The 10,690-nt window shown below is 37.6% G+C and overlaps 1 protein-coding gene across 4 annotated transcripts in view; it reads right to left on the bottom strand.

The window, feature by feature from the left end:
* Window positions 1–3,518: 3,518 nt before the first annotated feature.
* LOC105493067 (V-set and transmembrane domain containing 2A) overlaps window positions 3,519–10,690 on the bottom strand; it is a 29,554-nt gene continuing 22,382 nt past the window's right edge. The window contains exon 5 of one of the 4 annotated variants that reach the window (XM_011760504.3): window positions 3,519–6,228. In XM_011760504.3, coding sequence (XP_011758806.1) covers window positions 6,152–6,228 — 77 coding nt within the window. In that variant the 3' untranslated portion in view covers window positions 3,519–6,151. Of the gene's footprint in view, window positions 6,367–10,690 lie in introns of all 4 variants that reach the window. The other 3 variants (XM_011760503.3, XM_011760506.3, XM_011760505.3) reach the window with 3 other exon arrangements.

Below are 10,690 nucleotides of genomic sequence, written 5' to 3'. Positions count from 1 at the left end.
GGACTCCGCTGCCCCGGGTACTACCAAAGAAAGAGGGAGATCCACGTTTCCTCCAGGGACAAGACACTGCTTTTTACTGACTATTTTGGTAAAGAGGAGAAATTCCCAGCCCCTTCATAAAATTACAGCCTTTACAGGACAGAGAACCAATGCAGACTTTCTTCCATCTTTAAGGTATACCTTTCAACTGTATGTTTAGAAGCTGCAGAAATATTACACGTGGGTATAGTGGTCTCCTAGGGCTTAAGGGGGTCTAAGTACTTGCCCCCTAAATCTTTGACTAAGGCACCCTAGTGACCCCAATATATAGTATTAGTTCTGAGCCACTGTCTGGTCACACGGCGCGGTGTGAGTATTTTTTTTTCTCTAATAGTCTCCAAAAGGCCTCTCTCTGTGGGAGGCTGAGAGTAATACTCCCAGTACACACAGGACATATTATCGTTGCAGCCAATGCGCTCTTCAGTGATGGTGCTCTAGGCTTATAAACTCTGCTGGTGGGTTTGGATCAGGGGGTGTGACTTTATTGTGGTGGCCCATAACTCTGCTTTCAAGAACTGAAGAACCATTCTTATGAGGTTACACAAATCAAGCGTGTCTTCAAGAAGGTTGTCCTTCTCTTTCCTCCCTAGCAGCCCCTTGGGCCACGTACCATTCAAAGTTGGTCAGACTAGTGATTACCCAGAACTTCATCAAAGTCTGCTCACTCTCTGGGTACTGGGGATAGCACAGGTGGACTCACGGGCTGGCATGCTATTCTCCCGTGCATTCTTCAAGCTTTGAAGAAGGAAATGTCTTCTGGAAGACCCCATGAGTTGTCACTAGGGGTTGGGGATAACTCAAAATAGGAAGGAGTTCAGAGGATGATAAGCCAGAAAAGAAAGAAAGAAACCCGAAACAACAGGAAAGACCACAGACATGGAAAGCAGCCCCATCGCCTCCCAATGCCAACAAGAGTCACAACCACTTATAGCAGGGGGCAAATAATGCATTTTTTCTTCTTTGAATCATTTCTGACTTCCTGGCTTTTAATAACATGAGTGTAAAACTAAAGTTATCATTTTCTATGATATATTCTCACTTAATTATGTTTGCTATTGGTATTCCATTTTGGAATAAATACATCTGTGATTTTTATTTCAAATTGTAGGTTGCAAAACCAATTTAATGTTTTGTGTCAAGCATGAACAAAAAAAGAGACAGGACAAAATAGAAAATATTATAATGCACTGCATATACAAAATAAGGGTATTATTTGGTGAAACTTTTGTTTCTTTTCACATAGAGTGAGATACAATAAAATACTGACCCATTCTTTAGATTTAACACAATCTGGTGGACAGTTTATATTATGCCTATTTAGTTTCAACCTCACCTTTGATTCCTATCTTAGCTGGAGCATAAAGCCGACATAGATTTCAAGACGAGTAAATACATGCTATTCTCCTCTGAGCTTTAACTACCTCAAAATGGTCTGTTTATTTCTTTAACAATGAAAACATAGCTAAGTATGCAATGATTTTATCACAATATTTCTCCCTGACAAGACTGTAATCCATTGTCCTCTAGGGTTTGTATTGTGGGGTCTAAGATCTAATTTTTTTGAATATCTGATAACGTGTGTGTGTGTGCACACGTGTGTGTGTGGTGTACATGTTGTAGCTTCTTTCCTTCCTTTACCTTTTTAATTACACTGCTTTCTCAGCACCTGTCTAGGAGTCAGTCTCTTCTTTCTGTCCACCTACCCTTTCAATTTATATACTCATGCTTTTATTTTGAATTGCATTTGTAGTTATTACAACGAGTTCAGTGCCACGTCCACTCAAAGTGGTCCCAATCTTTCGCTCTTTGCTTTGGCTCCTCAAAGTGATCAACTGTAAAGCAGAGGTACTGATTGCCTTCAAGCTTCGGGTTATAGGACCTTTGGCTGGGAGCTGATGGCCCTACATAACTGATCTTCTGGTTTTGTAATGAGAGAACATGGAAGAATCTCTCTGGAAGGAAATTGAACACTTTAATAGTTCTGCCTATCTTTCTTTGCCAGATCAATTGTAAATCAGCATAGAATGTCTCTAGTAATTCGAGAGACATTGTAACTCTAGAAAGTTAGTCTCTACTGCCTCCTGTATCCCTGCCATGTCAATACAAAGGGGCAGCCTGGCTGGAAGACTCAGTGCTGTGCCCCAAGCAGTTTTGCTAACAAGTTAGTTAAGCACTAGAAGAGGTCAGGCTGGGGAGAGAGCCTGTGTCCTGATTTTGCAAGTCATTCATGTTGGAATTTCCACATACTCCTGCTCTGTCCTGTGCTCTCCCATTGGTGTGGTCTTGTCTAAGGCGCCCTTGCCTGATGATCTTGCCTCTCGCCACTCTCCCCACACTTAATGCTCTTGTCCTCTTTCTCGTCCTTGAGCAAGCCTAGATGGACTTCGCCTCTGGGGTTTTCCACAAGTCCTTCCCTTTCCCTGTAAGGCTCTGCTCCCAGATATCTTGCCTGGCTTCCTATCATTCAGATTTGCATAAATATCACCTCCACGGAGCAGCCTCCTCTGACGTCCCTGAGATACAGGGTCACACCCCTGTATATCATCCTATTGGGTTTTCTTCTTAGAATGTATCAGTATCTTACATGTTCTTGCTTTTGAATGTTTACTATCTCTCCCTAGATCTAGGGAAGAGCCTTATCAATTTCATTGCTGAAACCCTGAAGTCTTCACACTTCCTGAAACACTGAGTGCTCCCATAATTAGTGAGCAGTTCTGAAAATAAAATTACTTGGGCCTAATGTTTGAAATTATGTGCACACATATTTTTTTAGCTTCATAGTCTTAACTCCAAAATATAATCATCAGAGTTTTATGTGTTATCTCAGACAGGTTGCATTGACCTCCTGCAATAATTTTTTCTTATACAAACTAAGTTATGTTTACTATTTTGACTTTAAAAAAATATAGGATAAATAACAGAACCATTTATTTGAATGGCATCTACGTATCCATTGCAAAATTACATTACTATTCCTGAAAATTCAGCCACCATCATCCTGTATCATTAGTCTATGCTGTTAACAAATTGCAATAATTTTTTTTTCTGAACTTAAAAATGTGTTTTTTTGTCCCCCCTGCACACACCCACACATATGTGTGCCTTAGCATATCTTCCTAAATTATATTCAAGAACTTTAAGGCAAACCAGTTCAAAATGATAATTATCAGGTTTTCTTAGATGCTCAAAATCATCTAGACATTCTTCTTTTAGGCCAGCAAATCATAATCAAATCACTCAGAATCAATGAATTGATTGGCCATATGAAGGACCATCTCCATAAAACAAATATGCAAAAATATACATGGAATTTCAGTGGGTTCACGAACTCCACTAAGCTTATTTACTAACCCCGTCTAGCGGCTTTTGCTTTAAATAATTTTTATCTTATTTTATTATTTTATCCTCATCTGTTTTCATTTGCATTATTTTATTGCAAGCAATTTATAAGTCTTTAAGAAAGAACAAAAGCATTCAACTTAAATTCAAGTAAGCAATTTTAATATTTTAGGATTCTCTCTTATGATAAACATTACATAATCTTGGAAACAAGGTTGAGAATGTCTGCTAACTTATTTTTAAATCTTTATTCATGTTCATAGTTATGGTTATTTACAAAGTTATACTTGCAGAGACAAACTATAAGGTTAAAAATCTCTGAAAGATCTCCTTAATTTGTTTTCGTTTCTGTTCCAGTTTTTAAGGTTCCATATTAACTTCTTGAGTTTGAAGCAAATAGTGCACCATGTTCTTTCTCAAAGTGGCCAGTGAGTTGGACTCTTGGTGGCACAGTGACAGATAAATCTTCATTCTTTTGGACACCAATACAATGAGCCAGTAGCTCATTCCAAACTAGCATATGTATTTGATTATGAGCATGGCAAACATTGCTGATACAGGTACAAGTCTTTGTTGCTTTAGAAATGACCAATCTCATGACCTAAATTTTGAGTAAAAATACATTACATGTAGATTTTTTCCAATTTGACTGAACTTGAAACAATATACTTATGCTTTAATGTATGCAATCTTTAAGGCCCAGCTAAACTTAATAGATGGTATTTATCTTACCATTATTTTATGCATTTTTAAGTATTAAACTTGGAAAGAAAATACATTTCTAGATTAATAAAATAGCGCAGTCAAAACCTTTATTAATTTTTCTCATTAAACTGAAATGATAAACCAAATGAATGAGAAAAATGGCAGTAAAAGATTTAGCATGAAATATTATTTCTCAGGTAATGTCAAGAATTTTATGAAAATATATACTTGCTTATAACTGAATCAAAGAAAATGAATGCATTTACCTTTGAAAAGCAGAGGTACTGATTGCCTTCAAGCTTCGGGTTATAGGACCTTAGGCTGGGAGCTGATGGCCCCACATATCTGATCTTCTGGTTTTGTAATGAGAGAACATGGAAGAATCTCTCTGGAAGGAAAACTTAGGTCATTTATCTCTCAAGCTCTATCTATTCCATAATGTATATGGAACACTTTAATATTTCTGCCTATCTTTCTTGCCAGAGTAGGAAACAGGTTCAAAATAAAGTAGTCTGAATTATCATAAAGCCAAAAATAAGAATGGAATATTTAAAATTGTAACTCACTTAACCAGTGAAAACTGAACACGTTAATCTTCTTTAGTCGGGGACCTGCCATCATCTTTTGCATATTGTATTTAGCCAACAACCAAATTTTAATTTTTAATTAGGAGACATTAAAATATAATTAGCAGCAAATAACAGAATGACAAAGGTACAGAAATTCATAAAGGTCAAAGAAAGCAGCATTTTTAGCCATAGCAAGAAATGTTCTAACATGAATTTTGGGAATTATGGTGAGTGCTTCACCTTCCCCACATTCACCTCCAAGGCAAATTTTCTAGAAGCAACATTTCTATTTGACAAGAGTATAATGATAATAATACAGAAATAGCTGTCAAAACCAGAGAGTGTACATTCTTCCGAGTCAAGAGACTCTCAAACCTCAATAAACCTTTATCCCATGTATAAAGGAACGTAGCAAATTCCAACTTAGCACAGATGTAACAAAATTAATGAATCGATCAGAGACTGATACAATTTTGAATATGCACTTTCCAGAATGAAGCAGAGGACAACAGAGACCATCTGCAGCTGTCAAACCTGTGGAAGTGAAACAATGGATTACAAAATTCACGGAGTGTATGAATTATCAACGAAAAACAAACACTTGGTCAAAAAAAGTTGGTCAGTGGCCCAACACGTAGATATTCTGAAGTATATATTTATATATATAATGATAAAAATTAGCTTGCATGAGGGTCGCAGTACATCTACTTTGAAGTTATAGCACATATACTATAAGCAATTTACAGAATTTGTCAGGTTTGCATATACAGGAATTGCAAAATGAATTAAAATACATTGAAATATAGAACACTCAAAATGTAGTTCTGTAAACCTCCTAGGATTGACGGAGATTGGCCATAACCAGCACTTGCCACCATTGAATAAGAACTGTAATCAAGAAAAATAAGAAAAATCCAAGAAAAAAGGGGAAAATAAAAAAAAATTCTTTCTTGTGTTATTCCTTATTTAAAGTAATGTCCTCCTTGTTGACTTGCAGTGTTGATAGTTTTGTTCTTGCCCTAAAAAGGGGGTTTTGTTTGATGATAGCTTCTGTTTTGTAGCGTTTTGATCTCTGTTTGCTTCCTGAAGATACTGGGTCCTTTAGTAGGAAATCAGTGGTATCCATAGTAAATATTCCCTATCCTGATGACATTCAGGCCAACCCTCGAGCAGTCAGTGAGATGATTTTAGTCGCCGAAAGAAAAGGGAAAAAAATAGATCTTGCTATTAGAAAACGTTCTGTCGCTTCACACTAATTCTCTTAAAATAAAAGATCAGTGTTTTGCCAAAGAAAATATGATCAACAAAGCATGTGATAGCCTCTTCATTTATGCTTCCGGAAGCAGGTGCTCCTTGTGTAGTGAATTAGAGTACAGTGGGTGCAGGGTGGTGCTTGGAGTTTAGGGTCAACTTTGCTGTCCGCTCCGTAGATTTTACAGGCGATTTGCTCTTTGCTTTAAGAAGAGAAAGTGATATTGGAAAAAAGTCAGCACTTTAGATTAAAGCAAAGCACCCTTCACAAAGCCACAAACAAGAAGCAGGACAGAAAGTCCATGGCTTGTAGCTATCCTCGCACCTGCGGAAGAAGTTATAAGATATTCGCTCATCTTGAAGATTTCCAACGCTCCTTATTAGGCTGTTTTAAACACATACATATATATATTTAATTAGCTCGCCAGCTTGGCTCTGGTGCTCATGAATGTCTTGGCATGCACTGCAAACAACAACACATACAAAGGATTTCAGTCCCAGGAAGTTGGTGTTGTTTGTTTTGTCTGTTTTCAAACAATGCCATCCCATGGCTGGGAACACTGAGGGGGCAAATCCAGATACTTTTCCCTCAAGTAATTCCTTGAGGATCATTCCCTAAAGTCATCTGGTTCTTCCTATACTGGTACCTAAAAACACATCCCTTTTTTTTCCTACTGCATGAGCATAAATCCACAGGGCATATGACACAACCTGAGAACAGCAGGTTCCTCAACGAGGGGGGAACTTGTTCTAGGGTGGGTGCATTTGGGCATTTACTTTTAGAGTGAGATTTTTTTTTTTTTTAAATCTTCAAAATCTTGGAGAAAGTTAGTGCTATCAAGAATTGGAAACTCCTGAAAGAGCTCCAAGACTATCTCAGGGAAGAAATTGTAGTTTTGCATTTTTTTGTCATATATTTTATTCAATAAGCTTCTAGCTACAAATGACATATTGAATGCCTTTATTAGTAAAGAACAAAAATGTGATGAGGATCAAAGCATTACCTTCTTTCATCTTTAACTGGACAAAGATTAAATGTGTTTGAAGGGGGTAAGCATGGGGAAATGCAATCTTTTGAATACTTCATCTAAATCATATTTGGGTCCACATTGACAATGATAAAAATTGTGGCAGAACCCCTTTTTCTCTAAAAGTCACTGTTTGTAGAATAAATATTTGGGGCTTCCAAAGTAGCCATTTAGTAAACTCACATTACTGTGTTTCTGCTAGGTTACTTTAGTGTTGTCATTGATTTGCCTTACTGGTAGGAGGGCTATATATTTACCAGTATACAGTATCTCCTCACAGAAACCTAGTGACTGGAGGAAGACCCAGAGGTTAGTAGTGGGGCTCTGCAGAATGGTCCTCTATTCAAATTGGGTGACAAATTTCAAAAAATGCAACAGTGATAGCTCAGTTCACATGCAGTTCTAAGTACAGAGATTTTGCAAGGAAAATGTACACAATCTATGTAAAACCAATAACATCAGAGCTTTCCAAAATTAAACACGTATTCTCATTATCTTTTGAAGAGAAACTCTTTGACAGGGATTCATTTAATGAAAAAAAAGAAAGAAAAATAAATTATTAAATGCTTCCCCAAATAGGCAGTGGTCCTTGATTTCACACAAAGTATGTCTGGTATTGAATACAAGTTTTAAAATGCTGGAAGCAAATACAACTTGGTAAAATAATTCACTATTTAAAATGTATTTTGTGAAATAATGGTTTTCTTTTCAACATGGGCATTGCAGATTGGCTCGAACTTGTTGAAACTGCACCATAACTTATGTCGTCCCTTTTCTTAATTAATCAACCCTTCATAGGACATGCTTGATCCCATTAGCCCAGTGAGATATTATGGAAACAGCTGCTTCATTTTGACCCACCGTTTCCTATCATACTATATCCAGCATGTGCAAGTTAAAGCATAATTTACATGAGTATTATAACTAAAAGGAAACCCAATGATGCAGTGTAAAGAATATTTTGAGCCTACTAAAATTTTGAACTTCCATCAGATATGTAATAAACTATTGAAGCGTGGTACTTTTGTTTTCAGATTGTAATCATTCAACCACTCTAGGTGCATGCATTTACTAGCATATTTTTAATTAAATACAATTCATTTTCACCAGGAAAATTACAAAGATTTTTTCCTATATAGTGAATTCTAAAGCAAATGTGTATTGTCATCAAACTACTGACTGTGTTTCTCTCCTTTCTGTTTTTTATGTCTTGAATGAAAAGATATGTACTTCTTTATCTTTGTAGGCCCAAAGACTTTTAGAAGTGACATCTGAGAATCTAAAATGCTACAATTTGTCCTGTGTAATTTTAACAAATAATCATCATAGTCATTTTCATTCAGATTTATACTAATTACATAATGCCATTACTTCTTATCAAACATGTTACGGTTTATTGTATGGAAATATTAACTTTTATGTAACAAGTAAACTTCGGCCACTCTGTGCTCATTTTACAGATAGAAATGCTTTACTTTTGTGAAATACTCAGAGCCAGGATTGCCGTCAGGACCCCTGAGTTCTGATTTTCTCTGCTGCCACTCACTTTTGAGATCTTAAATGAGATACTATTTCCCCCATGTTTCCTAAAGTGAGCATAATAACTGTGTAGAATTGTCTTATTCTCATCATATTAGTATGCCAGGTATTGTGTTGTGATAGGATTGCCTGTTTTGTTTTATTTGCTTTTGTTCTCTGCTGAGGCCAAGCAGGATAATTTGTTATCCCCTTAATACAGTCACACATCTAAGCAACTATTGCCCTCAGATAATTGCCTGTCCATTTATCTGTTCCTAGTAGCTAGTTATAATCTCTCTCTCCTCTGAACTTCAGCAGTATTTTCTTTTGCTAGGTTCTTTACCAGGCCTACATTGTGTGTAATTAATCATATTTGTCTTACCTCACTGATTATGCTATTAGCTCATTAAAAGCAAGGAGTAAAATTTTTTGCAATTTTAAAAATTACTTTCAATGTGTAAAGCAACGCCTCGAGAGTTTTCAAACTTTACCCCCAACATAAAATGCTCTGTGAAGAAGAAAGGAAGATGCTATTATCTAAATTATGTGAAGAAAATTTACAGGCAGTAGGCTTAGATGAAGATAGGCCTAATAGGACCTAGAGGTTTCTCTTGGACACAGACTGCCGTTTCATAATGTCCTTCGACATCTGTTTAATCATGATGCCTTTCATTTACTTTGTTTCTACGCTTAAAGATTTTCATAGTGCTCTCGTAAGTGTAATCCCCCGTCTTTGTAAGGCGGAGGAGGTAATTTCTTCATTTTGTAAATGGAAGAGTCTGAGAAGTCTTAGAAGTCTCAGCAGGGCAGAAGCTTGGCTTCCATTTCTCATCCTTTTCTCTTCCTCATGCAAGAGTGGTGTGGGCCTCGCCTCTTCTGAGATGCAGCAGGCAAGCATTTCTCAAGAGAGTGTGACAAATGAAAGCCCGGCCGAGGAGAAACATGGAAAAAGCCTTCCAGGTATTAACTTCACTACGGTTATGATTTCAGAGAATAACAGAAATTCCATATATTTCATTACAAAAAGAAAGGAAAATTAAAAACAATCAAAGCATAGTAGTTGAGACCTCGGTAGCCTCAGCAGTCCGGCGGAAACGGTGTGGGGCTGCCCGCCTCAAGTGGACTGCCTGTTGCCAGCCAGAGAGGGCCACTGCCTGGAGAGGTCAGGGTCTGCTTCTGCGTCACTGCCTGAGTGCCACCAGCTCCTGTTCTCATGCCTCTTGCCCTTCCATGCCCCTCTCATATGTCCGCCAGGTAGAAGTGCTTGGCTGCCTTTCAGCACCTTCCTTTTCAGTTTAGACCTCCGTCTGTGCTACCATTTTTTCCCTGCGTCTGCAGTCACCAGGCTGGGAGACAGTGGGCAGGCTGAACAGTGCTGCATCTCTCCGCGTGCCCACACCTTACCCTCCAAAACGGCTGAAACTATTGGGGACCTGCTAGGTGCCAGGCAACATGCAGTAGGCACTGTGCCTCCATCATACTGGTTAATCCTCACAACAACCCTGTGTGGCAAATATGCAGATCAGGAATATGTAACCCAAAAATGTGAAATAACTCATCCTAGCAGGGAGTAATGCAAAGACACAGAAATGAAGAAACAGCAGTGTGGTCCATCAGCACAGAGCAGAAATCTGCCGCTTTCTGAAACCTCCTGGGACAAGCAACCTTGCTCCAATACCCCACATTTGTTAAATTGAGATGCGCAGCTATCATTTGAACGTATACTCATCTTTTCAGAGGAAATGCACCACGTGTAACATAGTTCGCATATAACATACTTCATACTTGATATAAAACTTAACTTTGCCCCAACTCTGAACTGATAAATATTGAATATGAAAACATTACCAGCCTCTTGGTTTTTCTATGCATTAATAAAATGTAAAGCCTGTTTGTTCTTCGTAATGTACCAAATTTCTTATGATATAACAATATTTTTAACTTTTCATAGCATACACTTTTACAGCTTGCAAAGGTTCCTCTGAATTCCTTTAAATATTCATTTAATACCTGGCTCCACTATTATTCTAGCATTCCTTCTTCTTTTCAAAAATCTCTTTTCCAAGCTTTTTATTCAAATTTGGTAGTCTGGGCCCAGGAAAGGTTACATTGATGGATCAAAGTACCATCGTTAGTTAGTGGCAGGTGGGGGGTGAGAACCAGACTTTTGGCAGGGGATGTGGGTATTTAATTCAAAGTGCTGAGTGAAGAAAACTAAATAAACCACTTATTCCATGTACA

Source organism: Macaca nemestrina, chromosome 4, assembly GCF_043159975.1.
Source record: "Macaca nemestrina isolate mMacNem1 chromosome 4, mMacNem.hap1, whole genome shotgun sequence".
NCBI classification, from domain to species: Eukaryota; Metazoa; Chordata; class Mammalia; order Primates; family Cercopithecidae; genus Macaca; species Macaca nemestrina.
Note: the sequence above shows the minus strand (reverse complement) of the source record. Positions and strands in the feature narration are given on the sequence as shown.